This window comes from Diospyros lotus, chromosome 12 (genome assembly GCF_014633365.1).
Source record: "Diospyros lotus cultivar Yz01 chromosome 12, ASM1463336v1, whole genome shotgun sequence".
In the NCBI taxonomy this organism is placed as follows: Eukaryota; Viridiplantae; Streptophyta; class Magnoliopsida; order Ericales; family Ebenaceae; genus Diospyros; species Diospyros lotus.
Window position 1 is genome coordinate 311,011 of NC_068349.1, and position 14,822 is coordinate 325,832.

Consider the following 14,822-nt stretch of genomic DNA (forward strand, 5'->3'; position numbering starts at 1 on the left):
AATAAATTTATTTAGAATTTTATAAATTAAAAAAAATAACTTATATGTGCCTATCTTATAAAACCCTCAGCTTTCCTGTTTGTCTTCTTTTTCTCTTATTTTCTTGTTCACCTTCCTTTCTTTTTTCCTGATGCTTCAATGAAAACAGGCCTAGAAAATGGTGAGGTAAAGTCCTCCTTTGCCAATTTTTTTTACTCGTTTTTGTCTTTCCTATTCATATGCATCGACCGCCACTGCCTGCATTTTCTGTTACATACGCTGCTGCTGCTGCTGCTGCTGTCGCCTACATCGTCCGAGGTCGTCGTTGCAACCTGCTTCGCTCGTCATCGTTGCCTCTGTCGCGGCCTGCTGCCTACAGTGGCCTACTTCACCAACCGCTGTCAGTTGCCTGTCATCACCCGTCACTGCTTCTCTGCCTGTCGTTAGATTCCCTTCTTATTAGAATCTCAGTTTCCCCTGTTTCTGAATGCTCTTTTGACAAATTATTGTCTTATTTATTTATTTTGATAATGATTTTGATTAAAAAAAATATTTTTCTCAAATGTTTATCATATATATTTTAAAAAACATATAAAAAAATATATAATTCTCAATATATTCTAAAAAATTTAACAAATAATTTTATTAAAATCTTAAAATACTTTTCAATTTTATCTTGACTATTCTATATCTTAGTCTAAAAAATATTTTAAATTTATCTTGATATTATCTTATGGTGCTCATTTAACAAACGCTACCTCGGATAAAAACCAATACATGGTTCTTCAGGTGAGCCAAAATTATCCACTAAAAATTGAACTGATGCATGCGTTAATATCCCATGTTATGGATTCAACATGCCAAGTAAGTTTGATTGTCTGTTTGTTTTCAAATAAATATATTGGAAATCCCAACCTCTTGAAAAGAGAAAATTACACCGTGAAGTGTGCATAACACTTATCTGATACAGCAGTGACTTAAGAAGAGAAAACCTTTATCTGCTGGCCGGTTGTGCAGGGAGGGCGAAGCGAATGCTGTTCAACAATGGGGTGAGACTGAGACAGTAGTCATCTCCTATTTGCCAGATTAAAGAATAACAAACTCGATCCACACACCCATTGTGATAAAGAGTCATATTAGTCCAGCCATCTATGGGTTTAATTTAAGTAAGCTTGCTCAGAGCAGCATGGATCCTCTCGCTTGTGATCATTTTGTGGCTGTCATAGAAGTCTAATATCTCCATTGCTATATTTTTCACCTGCCCAAGTATACACCACTACAAATTCAGGACAAAGCGATCTAATTGTAGAAGTCTTAGTCAATGCCGTGAAAAATAAAACCCTTCAAAGAATTAGAGTTGGGGAGAGAGAAGAATTCTCTACTTGCTCCAGTGCAATATAAAACTAAACCTCAAACTCATTAAGTATGCCAGCAGGCACTTGTTTTTCTAATCAGATCTCTACAATACCGTCATTGATATGTTTTCACCACCGACTGCTATAGATTTCCTCTAGTCAATGGAGTAGGGAAAATAAAATCGTGAAACTAAACCTATGCCATTATTCCTATAGAATCACTCACTCAACTCATGTGTCAACTGTCAATTCTATGCATAAATATAATTGCCACACAGGAGCTCAAGTGAATGCCCCAAGGGCACAAGGTAAAATTTTCACTGTATATCGTGATGGCATAAGATGAAATTTTCACTTTTTTCTCAGGATGGAATACAACACCACCCATGTTTGTCTATTTTTTGATGTGTTTTTTGTTTTACTCTATTCCATGTAAGCTTTAAGGAATAATAGGTTATGGTTTAGATGTATAACTATAAACACGCGCGCGCGGAGGGTTAAGGAGTTACCACATTCATCTCAACCCGAAGCTCTTCAAACCATGAGATGTTTTCTTTATCCCTGAGTACACTTGCAACATGTATGCAGCTTAGCGCAATTAAGTGTGGAGGATGTACAAGAATTAGATCCATTTTATAAGTGTCATTTACAAGTCCCCTGCATGGTTTAAAAATTAAAATGCCAGTCAGGTCATGCTTTACAGAACGAAGTGAACATAGAAAGTGACAGCAAATTCTTAAAGATAAAGTAACAAACAAACAAGAAGGATAAAACAGGGTAAAAGGTGATTCATTTCCAGAGTATAAAACCCCCAGGTATATCTATATCCCGTATATGTGGAATATAAGGTATAGTTGGAAGCTGGTATATAAGGAAGAGTTGAGAGAGTAGAATCTTGTTACAGGAACAAAAGAACACAATCATTCCCCAACCAACTCATCTTGAGTTATTAATTCAAACTTTACTGTGCATTTGGCATAATTCAGAATAGATGTCTCTAGCAGGTCATGCAGTGTAGAATAAAATTATTTTTGAACATTCAAATCACCAAAAGACAAAAAAGAAGCAAAAATGTTAGACATCATAAAAAAAAAAGAAGTAGAAAATCAACAACAGTAGCAACTGGGTTCTGTACCAACACATCTGCATTGCATCAATCATGCCGGCATCCTGAAGCAATCTGCCAAGAACAATAAATAATTATACAAGAAACAAGAAGAAGAGGAAACTAAAATAGCGATCATAATTGAAAGACTATCATAAGAAAGTTTAAATGGTTAGCATAATCAGAAAATCCAACTTGAGCTGGAGCCTGGAGGAATAAGCAAAAATGCAGCCTTGAGAGTTGGTGCCATATTGGACATCAGAAGTTCCACCCATTGCATTATAAAACCTAAAAGAATCTCACAGAGCTTCCTGATAATTTATAAGTGTTGCCAACAGATTGTGGATAATCAGAAGCATCAAAATATAGCTCAATGAAACAACTTTATTTATCAAGTTGACAGTAATTTTAATTTAATGCCAAGGGTAAGATATGGCTGGCTGACTTCATCTAAGTATGTTGTGATTATTAATCATCATGATGGAGTTGGAGAAGAAGAAAAGCCCTTCCACCCCATTACTTGCTTTTGGGGGGAGGGGGAAAGTGTGTTAGAGAAGGGGTGAAATAAATCAAGCATGGTTCTTACTAAAATGGACCAAAGAGGTGAAATAAAAAATAATCTACCATCAAAGCAAAGCATTGAATTTTGAAAGAGAAGCATCAAGAGTTCCATGATGAAACCATTTTTGACAAATGCAGACAATTTACATGGAGATGAACTACTCACTGAGGCAAAGAATGGTAAGGGTGGAACACAACAAGATAATAATTGAGTGCTTCCAGAATCTTCATTTCCATCTCAAGTATGTCTTTTATTTCATATCTATATTTTTCATCAGAATCTGCAAACAGAAAAAGGGCGGGTTACCAGAATTTCACATTAAATAAAACATGGCCATTCTATAATATAAACAGGCTCAAATAGCAAGGGTTTACGCATTTTTTTTAGGCAAAATACAAGAAGCCTAGCTTGCAATGTGCTTTCTTCTGCTTTTGAAGCCAAGTATAAGCAGGCTGGAGCCACTAGACGTGGATCATATTCGATCATGCTTTTCCTGATAGGATGAAAGTAGGAAAATTCTTAACAATGATGCAGTCATTAAAAGATTTAGAGTCGTGAATTGTTCGACATACTTGGTGTATACACGTCTCATGTATGTAATAGCAGTTGCTACAACCCTGAAAGATTGACCAAACATATTAGATTTGCATCAATTGGCGTAAGCCTGCCAAGAAAAGTTTAACATGAACTTGCAGTTATCATGGAGGTCAGAAATGACCGTACAAGACTCTAGAATATCAATAAACATTTCTAATTATGGTGAATGCCATCAATATCTGACATACCAAGCAAAAATATTAGATGCCTGCCACTTATTTCTGGAGCTCTCAATGCAAGAAATGATTGTGTAAAGGAGTCAACAATAAGTCACCTCGTGACTCAAAAAACCAATCAACAACGAAGGATGAGCATCATACGGAGAAGTGAAACAAGTATAGAGCCTTAGGAGGAGTAAATAGAAAGCTCCATGTTGTCAAAAGGTCAGTTATTCCTTTTTTGCCAAATGTATCACCATCATCACATCATCATCAATAAATTCATCATCCGAAGCCTTAATCCACTAGCTTGGATTCCATCAAGTGTGTCACATTACCAGAAAAAAGGAATAAGAATCAAAAAGTGTCTCTAAGACATAGAAGGGGTGCCCCAATCCCAACCAAATAGGAAAACTCTCACTGAGGCAGGCAAAACCAAACAGATGCCAAATAAATGTAAATAGAAGCTCCTAATCTCTCTAGCCATGGGATACTGAAAAAAGATGATCAATTGAACTCTCACCCACTTGTGCACAAGAACCACCATACCCTAAATCACAAGGACAGCCCTGTGAGAAGTAAACCAGAAGAGAAAAAAAGTCAAAGCCGGGCAGAGACCTTGTTCTCTAGTACCTCAATCATTGATACCTAGAGTAAACCAAGATAAGTCCAATCAACAAAGGCCAGCAGACCTCCTTGTCATCAGACTACCGTGATGGAGAGTGTTTATGAAGTAATGCAGAAAAATCAGTCATCAAATATATCTGCACCAACTATTTAAACAAAATCTAGTATCAACCCCAGCCCAAAATAAAAATAATATTTCTATAAAATTCAAGCCTTGCCCTTCAAATGCCCCTGCAAACTGCACAAACAAAAGACAAAGAATTGGGATCAGAAGCCCAACCACCCCACAGTAGCCAAATTGACAAAAATAACTCTTCTCTAGAGGCTATCCCTTTCCACAGCAAACCTACAGGGCCATTTATTGAACTTTTTTGAAGTGATACTCGAACTTGTCCTTGAGACTATCCCCAAAGGAAATCACTCTGAAGCTTCTTCAAATGTTTGACAACTGACAAAGGGGATACAAAACAAATACATCACATAGGCCGGAATGCCTCTGGACCAGCCAGGGGCTACTACCAATAGAACAGTATTGCCTCTTCCAACAGGCAAGCATGCTCTCACGCCTCTCAATGACGCCATTCCAAGCAGAATTGGATTTAACTAGGGGAAGGAAGAAGGGAGAGAGCCAACTCTACGACCAAAGGAAGCAGCTACCAATTCAGCATTGTTAAACTGGACGGCGTGGATAACCCCACTCTTCACAAAGTCCAAACAACCTCAAAACAATTTAGAAAGTATTCCAAAATCTCAATTCTCTAACCCATCATCTAGATTTTCCAATATATGCATCTAACTTCAAGGAAATTTGGTGCAATTGATAATAGGTAGAACATTATGTTTGCCATGGAAAGAATAAGCAGTCTACATATTTGGAAAACAATATAAACAACAAAAATATTAAGTCAAACCTTTGTCTTACTTTCACATTTTGAGCCAATCTCACAATATCTGAAAATTAAATAAATACACAAATAAGTGCACACAAAGAGATCAGGATATGCAAGAGCAAGACAGGATTATCATTATGATGCATGCATGGCACTCTGTGTCAATGCCTGTTCTATATGATTCTCATGTAAATAAACATAAGTATATTAAAGATTAGACCCACGTAACAACATAGCTTATAGTTTCTTGTGAAGATTCAGTAAAAAGGAAAGCTACCAGTATTGTTAATGTTATATGATCAGGTAAAACTTTGAAAATATAGATAAAATTGTGTACACATATATATTAGCATCATCATACACATAATTTATCCACGTGCTGACAAGTATGTTCTATAGTCAAGAAAAGACGTTGCCAGGCACTGGTTAGAGCCGTTGGGATAGATATATCTATACATACACATATCTCATATATATGAACTTTAAACAAATGATTCTATAACAGAATCTAAATGGCCAGGTAATAGTAAAGAAATACAAGAAACAAGAAAATCCTGTGGGTTCGTTTTATTATGCCTTCTTTGCTTTTGTTTTTTCTATTTTTTGTTGTTTTAGGAACCAAAAACAATGAAAACTTTGAAAATATTATGTAAAAAATAATTTTTAAAATAAAAAAATAAGTCTTTTCACTCAGCAAAAAAAAAAAAAAAAAATCAACAAAATAATAAAGAGTTGGCATCTTTTGACAAAAAATTTTTGAAAACAATTTTAAACCACGTGTCCTTCAGGGCAAGAAGCAGAGGCTTCCCGCTTTGCATGAGTCTTACAAACAAAAGGGTTATAAACATTGATTCAAGTGATCTGTCTCGGAAACTTAAAAATCAGGGCTACTGCAAAAAAAACAAAAAATGGTTACATTATGTCTATAAGTAGGCTGGCAACTAGCAAGTCCTCATCTCTTAGTTTTTAGAGATTTGTCTTGAGTTCTCTTGACTGCATCTCGATTGGCATGTAAGCTCACATAGACAAGTGAAGATGTTTTCCATACGCACATATCGGTAAACCGAGAAAATGAACAAAAGGCTGGGGCACACAACTAATGCTGAAGAAGTCTCAATTCTAGGAAATTCGTATAATAGCTAAAAACTCCAGAAAACCAAACAAAAACCACGGAAGAAGCTGAACCTATGAAGGAAGCCCTCCGTGTATTGTTAAGGATCCTTTTAAGCAACGAATACAAATAAAGACAAGGACAATTGATGTGCTAAGTTATAGATTAATTCCAGAATTTACAAACAGTAGGTGCAATGCAACCCAGTTGACAATTATAGATGCGTGTGTATGCAAGAGGCAGTAAGGATGGATATAAATACAACTGGCCATCTGCATCTTAATGAGCTTGAAATCTTCAAGAGTGATGCCCTTCTCTCTGTCAAGGGGATGCACCACATCCACCTCTTCCGGGTCCAGCAGCTGTTTGCTGCCCCAGTTCAGTGATCGCCCCAACAGAAAAATAAGAAATCAAATCAATCATCGGACCGAAACAGAGGCGAACAAAACCAAGACACAGACGACAAATTTTTCAAGAAAATAACAATTAGAAAACCCGAAGAATGATTGGATAGCCGCGATGAGCTTGAAACGCTACTCACTAGTGCGATGAAGTCCAGAAATTGGCCGCCATTACTTGTTTTCCCCTTCCTTTCCTTCCGGAAGGACTCAACTCGGATCGGCCTGCTTCTGCAGCGATTTGCGAATCAGAATTCACATAAAGCCTTCATCGAGGAGGACACCCCCTTTTCTGCTCGTTTTCTGTTCTAGCGATGCGACCGTGACGTCCGAGTGGGTCCCCGGGAGGCTGCTCGAAAGTTGTTTACATAGATGGGCTCGAACCGGCCCGACTTCGGGTGACCCACCCAAATTGCACAGCCCACTGCAGACCCAGCCCACTAATCCGGAATTTGGGCCCCTTCTTCTGGCCCCTGGGAGTTGGACAATGATTTATCATTCGACGGCCCAATATCCAATCTGTCGGGTCGGTTGGACCAGTGGTATATTTATAGCAATATAGTTATTTAGTAAAATTAAATTATGTGCAATTTTTTTTTCACTTCAATACATCTTAATAGTTATATTATAAGCAATAACTAAAAACAATTTAACAAAATAGCCGACCCAAGAAACTAACCCAACCCGACTTAGTCTTCTATGAATTGGGTTAATTGGGTTATAAAAATCTTTACTTTGAATCTTGACTTTTATGAATATCACACCTATTTTTAAAAATTATCAGCCACAAATTCATCAGTTACATCAGGGCGTGTTACACGAAACGCAGTATAATTTAATCAGTGTCAATTCTGTGTGTCTGGAAATCACCATTCTTGACTCTCCGCCACTCAGTACATGGTACCATATGTTTCTGGTTGTCCCCTCCCTCTCTTTCTACCCTCCATCCAAACAACTCTTAAGTTAAAAATTCTATTTAAGTGGCCATGGAATCTGGGCTTGCTCAAATCATTCCATGGCTGGAAACTAGTTTGGCCCCTTGGATAGTCCTACCGCATGAGCAGCCCCTTGTATTTGCAGTAATCAATCTTCTGGCTAGCTAGCTACCTCTCTGCTGACCATGGATCTTCTCCCTCATTTTCTCGCACTTGCAGGGCTGCTACTGCTAGCTCTTTACCTCCACTACTACCACAGGCCAAAACCAGCTGCTGCCATCACCAAGGAATATTTACATAAGCGCCAGCTAAACAGAGCCCCTGAACCTCCTGGAGCCTTGCCCTTCATTGGCCACCTCCATCTCCTGTGCATGTCCGGCGCCGTCCCCGTTGCCCGCATCCTAGCAGCCATTGCAGACAAATACGGAGGCATTTTCTCCCTCCGGCTGGGCAGCCACCAAGCTCTGGTGGTGAGTAGCTGGGAGTTCGCAAAGGAGTGCTTCACCACCCACGACACCCTTTTCGCTTCCCGGCCGTTGATGGCGCTGGGCAAGTACATGGGCTACAACCACGCCGTGTTCGCGCTCGCGCCTTACGGACCGTACTGGCGCTACGTCCGGAAGATAGTCACTCTGGAGCTTTTCACCGCCTGGCGGCTCGAGAAGCTCAAGCACATCCGGGAATCGGAAGTGGATATGTGCATCAAAGATCTGAACTTCCTCGACGAGAATGAAGGCGGTCGTCCGTCGACCATCCGGGTAAACATGAACAAGTGGTTCGAACACTTGACATTTAATATTATCTCGAGGACGCTGGCTGGAAAGCGATTTTCGGCCGGCGACACGCAATCTGCAGACGATTGTTTCAAGGAGGCGATCAAGAGGGCGCTGTATCTCAGTGGGATTTTCGTAGTGTCGGATGCCATTCCCAGTCTGGAGTGGATGGATTTTGGCGGCCATATAAGAGCTATGAAGCAGACGGGGAAGGAGATTGATGTGGCGCTTTCGCGCTGGCTGGAGGAACATAAAAGGAAGACAGTTGAGGCTGGCGGAGCCACCGGTAAAGCTACTGATCATCAGGACTTCACGGATGTTATGCTGTCACTGCTTGCAGAGGACACCACAATCTCCGGATTCGACCGTGACACCATAATCAAGTCAACACTCCTGGTATGTCTCTGCCCTCCTACTTCTTGTTGTAACCCAACCTCCGGGGTAGATTCGTTCTCCAAGAGAAAGTGTCGTTCCCCTGAGGCAAGAGTTGTTCTCCACGTGGAATGCCAATTTTCAGAAAAATGTCGTTCTCCTAGACCACATATGTTCTCCCAAAGAGGGATGTTATTTGGGAGAAGTGTAGTTCTTCCCACGACAAAACATCACATAGATCCACCCGATTGAGTCATTCTCGTAAGGAACCATCAAGAAAGACCTTCTCCCGAACAAATCACAACCCTCTCATTGCCCCGTGTAATGGTAGCCCGCCTCAAGGTTTTCCTTCTCCTGGAGGCTAATTAGTCCTCGAGGGAAATTTCTTCAAGGTCTAATCCATGTTTAACCTAGGATGACTTCTTGCACCCCTCGTACATGTGTGTCACATTTCACATTATTAACGTTTATTGTAAAAAAATATGTTAAATTTAAGTCAAATCTTTAATTAATTTAATATAAATTGATTTGTTAGATTCTGATATTGACGGGGTCCGAGAGTACAGCGGATACGTTGATATGGGCTCTTTCTCTACTCCTTAACGATCGTCATGCTCTACAAGCTGTCCAAACAGAGCTCGATGTCCAAGTAGGAAGAGATAGATGGGTGCAAGAATCCGATATCACAAAGCTAAATTACCTTCAAGCCGTAGTCAAAGAAACTCTCCGCTTGTACCCGCCGGGGCCCTTATCAGGACCTCGGCAAGCCCTAGAAGACTGTCAAGTTGGTGGCTATCATGTCCGAAAAGGAACCCGCTTAATCGTTAACCTCTGGAAGTTACAAAGAGACGCTCGAATTTGGTCTAACCCCGACAAGTTCCAGCCAGAGAGATTTCTCTCCAATCACGCCAACATAGGGTTCAGGGGGCAGCAATTCGAGTACATCCCGTTTAGCTCTGGCAGAAGAATGTGCCCTGGCTTGACGTTTGGGTTGCAAGTGGTCCACCTAGGGCTCGCCCGGTTGCTTCACGGCTTTAGCATAACAACTCCAGAGGAGAAGCCAGTAGACATGTCGGAGGGATTGGGCCTCTCCTTGCCCAAGGTGCAACCGCTAGATGTCATCCTCACGCCGCGCCTTCCGCTCGAGGTTTATCAGAGCATTTGAATTTACTATCATCAAAGATTAAATATTTGAATATATATATATATATATATTAGAAAATAAAAGTAGTGTGATCAGAGTGTGTGTGTAACTATATTCACGTGCATGCCTTGGATATATATACTTGTCGTCTCTCTTTAATGCACCTTTGTAGTTTTTGTCTAGAATATTAAATATGAAAACCTATGCCTTGGATATATGTACTTGTTGTCTCTCTTTAATGCGTCTTTGTAGTTTTTGTCTAGAACTAGAATATAAAATATGAAAACCTATAAATCAACAAAGAATAATCTATTTTCTTTAAGCTTAAACATAGTCACTTTGGAGAATGAGATGTTCAAACGGCTTTTAGATTGTTTGAAACTCAAAATTGTGCACATTTAATGCTATTTGTAATGATTAATTTTCGAAATTCAGCACAACATTTATCGAGTAATCTTAAGAGTTAATCGATTGAGATTAGATATTACTCAATTGTCTAATAATCTTATTCAATTAATATTATCATTCGCATAGTTAATAATATTAGATGTCTGTCACTTATTTTTAAAACTCTTATTACAAGAAATGATTGTGTAAAATAGTAAATAATAAGTCACATCAAGACTCAAAAAAACCTATCAACAACGAAGGATAAGCATAGCATGGAGAAGTGAAACAAGTATAGAGTTTTGATTATCTTTAATGGCATAGCATGGAGAAGTGAAACAAGTATAGAGTTTTGATTATCTTTAATGGGGATCTCTATCTCATTTTGTATTATATTATAAATAATTCGTTTTCTATTTTAATTTTATCTTAAAATTTGTATTTACTCCAACTACACTCCTTATTATCTTTTTTATCTGATTCTTTATTTTATTTATTTATTAATAAACTTCAATTCTATTTATTTTATCTTATTTCTAATCAATGATCAAACATATAAAATAATCAAATACATGTATATATAAAATTAATAATCAAATATACAAAATAATCAGATACACATACACAAAATAAATAATCAAATATGTACATACACAAAACAACAATCAAATACACAAAATCACTATTCCAATATACAAATAAATAAAAAATTCAGAAAAAAAAAATTCCACTCGTCATCGCCGCTAGGCGTGGACGTTGCCAACACCATTTCCGCTGGTTGCCACAACCTCCACTGGTTGTCACAACTGTTGCGCCGCATCTGAACCTTATCTTCTCCGGTTGATGTCGTCTTCACCGCAATTAGTTGGCCTCTTTCCAACGTTGATGGTTGTGGTGAGAGAGATGGCAAGGATCTTCTTGCAGATTTCAATCGCCACATCTTGTAATGCTTTTAAGTTTCACAAGAAATTTGGCGATGGGGAGGTCCATTAGAGGCATGAAAATCGGGTTGACTTGCTATATTTGGCATTGGCGAACAAAAATAGCAACACGTTGGAGATAGCTTGAAGGAGTAAATAGGATGCTCCATGCCGTCAAAAAGGTTAGTTATTCCTTTTTTGGCCAAATGTATCACCATCATCAACAAATTCATCATCCGAAGCCTTAATCCACTAAATTGGATTCAATCAAGTGTGTCACATTACCAGAAAAAAGGAATAAGAATCAAAAAGTGTCTCCAAGCCAAAGAAGGGGTGCCCCAAATCCCAAGCAAATATGAAAACTCTCACTGAGGCAGGCAAAACCAAACAGATGCCAAATAAATGTAAACAGAAACTCCTTATGATTTTCGTTCCCTCCATGAACGAAGAGGAACCCCGTGACATCTTTGTCCCCTCCTGCTTCCCTTTTCTCCCTCACTCCTATTCATTCCATTGCGCCATCAGGAGAGCAAATTGATCCATCATTGTGGCCATATTTTTTTCGATCCCACTCACCTTCTGCACTTCCAACTTCAGCAAGTATAGCCCACTGTACAACCCATTTATCCGCCCTTCTAGGTCTCTTACTCGATCACTAAGGTTCACCATGAGGATCAACTTTGCTGCTCTGATACCAAATGATAGATTATTCAAGATAATCTATCTTGGTTCACTGGAAACATAGAAAATTACAACTAGAAAATTAAGTAAATGAAAAGAAAAGTTGACTTTCGAGAGATCCACATTCTCCCAATATCTCCACTGCTCCAAAAATTGCCTCTATTCTATTATCTTTTCTATTTATATGTTGTTCCAGTTATGCTCCTCTAACCGATTCTGTTGTCTGCAAATGCCACCCATATTGGCCTTTAACCATTTTTGTTGCTTTCTCCCTTTCAATTATCACTATTCTGATCGTGCTTATTCCATCTTTGGTAATGAAATTGTAAGGGTTCTCTATCATATGCATGCATAGCACTCTGTGTCAATGCCTCTTCTATATGATTCTCAGGTAAATAAACATAAGTATATTAAAGATTAGACCCACGTAAAAACATAGCTTATAGTTTCTTGTGAGGATTCAGTAGAAAGAAAGCTACCAGTATTGTTAATTTTATACGATCAAGTAAAACTTTGAAAATATAGATAAAAATGTGTACACATATATATTAGCATCATCATGAACATAATTTATCCACGTGTGCTAACAAGCATGTTCTATAGTCGAGAAAAGACGTTGCCAGGCACTGGATCCCGCCCATCAATGCTGTTGGGATAGATTTATTTATCTATACACACACATATCTTGTTGCAAAATGAAATACACAACTCCTAATTTTATCACTCAAAGAAAAAAAAATTTACAAAAATTAATAATAAATAGTGAATATTTCTGATACACAAGTTCCACTCAAGTGACAAGTGTAGAGTATACTTTATATCACTAAATTACTATTAACTTTTATATAACAAACTATTACAATATTTGTTAGAACACTTATGAACACTCACTTAAATTAATAAAATTAGCAAACTAAACACACATATTTATACTAGTTCTCAAGCAATTACAACCGCACAACTTAAATCAAATATGGACCACACCTTTAACTAATGGGGTAAAGTTAAAGATGATAACTCAATCTTATCATCAACTTGGGTCCCATCAATTAGAGATGACTTTTAACATATCTCATATATGAACTTTAAACAAAAGATTCTACAACAGAATTTAAATCACAGGTAAAAGTAAAGAAATACAAGAAACAAGAAAATCCTGTGGGTTCATTTTATTATGCCTTCTTTGTTTTTGTTTTTTCTATTTTTTGTTGTTTTAGGAACCAAAAACAATGACAACTTTGAAAATATTATGTAAAAAATAAATTTTAAAATCAACAAAAATAAGTCTTTTCACTCAGCAAGAAAAAAAAAATCAACAAAATAATAAAGAGTTGCATGTTTTAACATAAATTTTTTGAAAACAATTTTCAACCACGTGTCCTTCAGGGCAAGAGGCAGAGGCTTCCCGCTTTGCATGAGTCTTACAAACAAAAGGGTTATAAACATTGATTCAAGTGATCTGTCTCGGAAACTTAAACTTCAGAGCTACTACAAGATGAACAAAAACTGGTTACATTATTGTCTATAAGTAGGCTGGCAACTAGCAAGTCTTCATCTCTTAGTTTTTAGAGATTTGTTTTGAGTTCTCTTGACTGCTTCTCGATTGGCAAGTAAGCTCACATAGACAAGTGAAGATGCTTTCCATACACACACATCCGTAAACCAAGAAAAAGAACAAAAGGCTGGGGCACACAACTAACGCTGAAGAAGTCTCAATTCTAGGAAATTCGTATGATATCTAAAAACTGCAGAAAACCAAACAAAAACCACGGAAGAAGCTGAACCTATGAAAGAAGCCCTCCGTGTACTGTTAAGGGTCCTTATAAGTAACCAATACAAATAAAGACAAAGACAATTGATGTGCTAAGTTATAGATTAATTCCAGAATCTACAAACAATAGGTGCAATGCAACCCAGTTGACAATTATAGATGCGTGTGTATGCAAGAGAAGAGGCAGTAAGGATGGATATAAATACAATTGTGGCCATCTGCATCTTAATGAGCTTGAAATCTTCAAGAGTGATGCCCTTCTCTCCGTCAAGGGGATGCACCACATCCACCTCTTCCGGGTCCAGCAGCTGTTTGCTGCACCCGTTCAGTGATCGCCCCAACAGAAAAATAAGAAATCAAATCAATCATCGGAACGAAACAGAGGCGAACAAAACCAAGACACATACGACAAAATTTTCAAGAAAATAACAATTAGAAAACCCGAAGAATGATTGGATAGCCGCGATGAGCTTGAAACGCTACGCACTAGTGCGATGAAGTCCAGAAATTGGCCGCCATTTCTTGCTCTCCCCTTCCATCCCTTCCGGAAGGACTCAACTCGGATCGGACTGCTTCTGCAGCGATTTGCGAATCAGAATTCACATAAAGCCTTCATCGAGGAGGACCCCCGTTTTCTGCTCGTTGTCTGTTCAAGCGGTGCGACTGTGCCGTCCGAGTGGGTCCGTCCCCTGCAGGCTGCACAAAGGTTGTTTACGTGTATGCCTTCGGGTTACCCACCCAAATATCACAGCGTACTGGCAGACCCAGCCCACCAATCCGGAACTCGGACCCCATCTTCTGGCCCACTGGGAGTTGGACAATGATTTATCATTCGCCGACCCAAATATGCAATTTTTCTCACTCCAAAACAACTTAATAAGTATATTATAAGCAATAATTAATAACAATTTAACAAAATCGCCGACCCAAGAAACTAACTCAACCCGACTTAATTAGTCTTTTATGAATATCACACCTATTTTTTTAAAAAAATTATTGTTGAATATTATTTATACATTGAGTCGCACGTGCCAACAGCACCAGCCCGCAGCCACAT

The 14,822-nt window shown here is 38.4% G+C and overlaps 2 protein-coding genes across 5 annotated transcripts; one reads left to right on the plus strand and one right to left on the minus strand.

Moving 5' to 3' along the window:
- Positions 1 to 769: 769 nt before the first annotated feature.
- Positions 770 to 14,488, minus strand: LOC127814174 (cyclin-C1-2-like). Of its 4 annotated transcripts, none has more exons than XM_052355481.1 (9): positions 14,253 to 14,488; positions 6,650 to 6,753; positions 5,295 to 5,334; positions 3,574 to 3,618; positions 3,376 to 3,494; positions 3,167 to 3,281; positions 2,470 to 2,514; positions 1,844 to 1,991; positions 770 to 1,237 (listed from the first exon to the last, which is right to left on the minus strand). In XM_052355481.1, the coding sequence occupies exons 1-9, from the start codon at positions 14,282 to 14,284 to the stop codon at positions 1,142 to 1,144; spliced, it is 744 nt and encodes a 247-aa protein (XP_052211441.1). In that variant the 5' UTR covers positions 14,285 to 14,488; the 3' UTR covers positions 770 to 1,141. The 4 variants fall into 4 exon arrangements, with proteins under 4 accessions (XP_052211441.1, XP_052211439.1, XP_052211440.1 ...); XM_052355479.1 differs by having other exon boundaries at positions 6,647 to 6,753; positions 14,253 to 14,484; XM_052355480.1 differs by lacking the exon at positions 14,253 to 14,488 and adding an exon at positions 6,926 to 7,098.
- LOC127814170 (xanthotoxin 5-hydroxylase CYP82C4-like) lies at positions 7,719 to 10,232 on the plus strand. Its single transcript, XM_052355474.1, has 2 exons — positions 7,719 to 8,886; positions 9,398 to 10,232. Exons 1-2 carry the CDS (start codon positions 7,903 to 7,905, stop codon positions 10,025 to 10,027), a joined length of 1,614 nt encoding a protein of 537 aa, XP_052211434.1. The 5' UTR covers positions 7,719 to 7,902; the 3' UTR covers positions 10,028 to 10,232.
- Positions 14,489 to 14,822: the final 334 nt, after the last annotated feature.

Bases quoted from the DNA above. Each gene is read 5' to 3' on its own strand.
- LOC127814170 (XM_052355474.1), top strand. From the start codon at position 7,903: ATGGATCTTCTCCCTCATTTTCTCGCACTTGCAGGGCTGCTACTGCTA. The intron at 8,887-9,397 runs GTATGTCTCTGC...TTGATTTGTTAG, and splicing joins TAATCAAGTCAACACTCCTG to ATTCTGATATTGACGGGGTC.
- LOC127814174 (XM_052355479.1), bottom strand. From the start codon at position 14,284: ATGGCGGCCAATTTCTGGACTTCATCGCACTA. The intron at 6,754-14,252 runs GTGCGTAGCGTT...GAACTGGGGCAG, and splicing joins TTCTGGACTTCATCGCACTA to CAAACAGCTGCTGGACCCGG. The intron at 1,992-2,469 runs GTACAGAACCCA...TAAACCATGCAG, and splicing joins GATGCAATGCAGATGTGTTG to GGGACTTGTAAATGACACTT.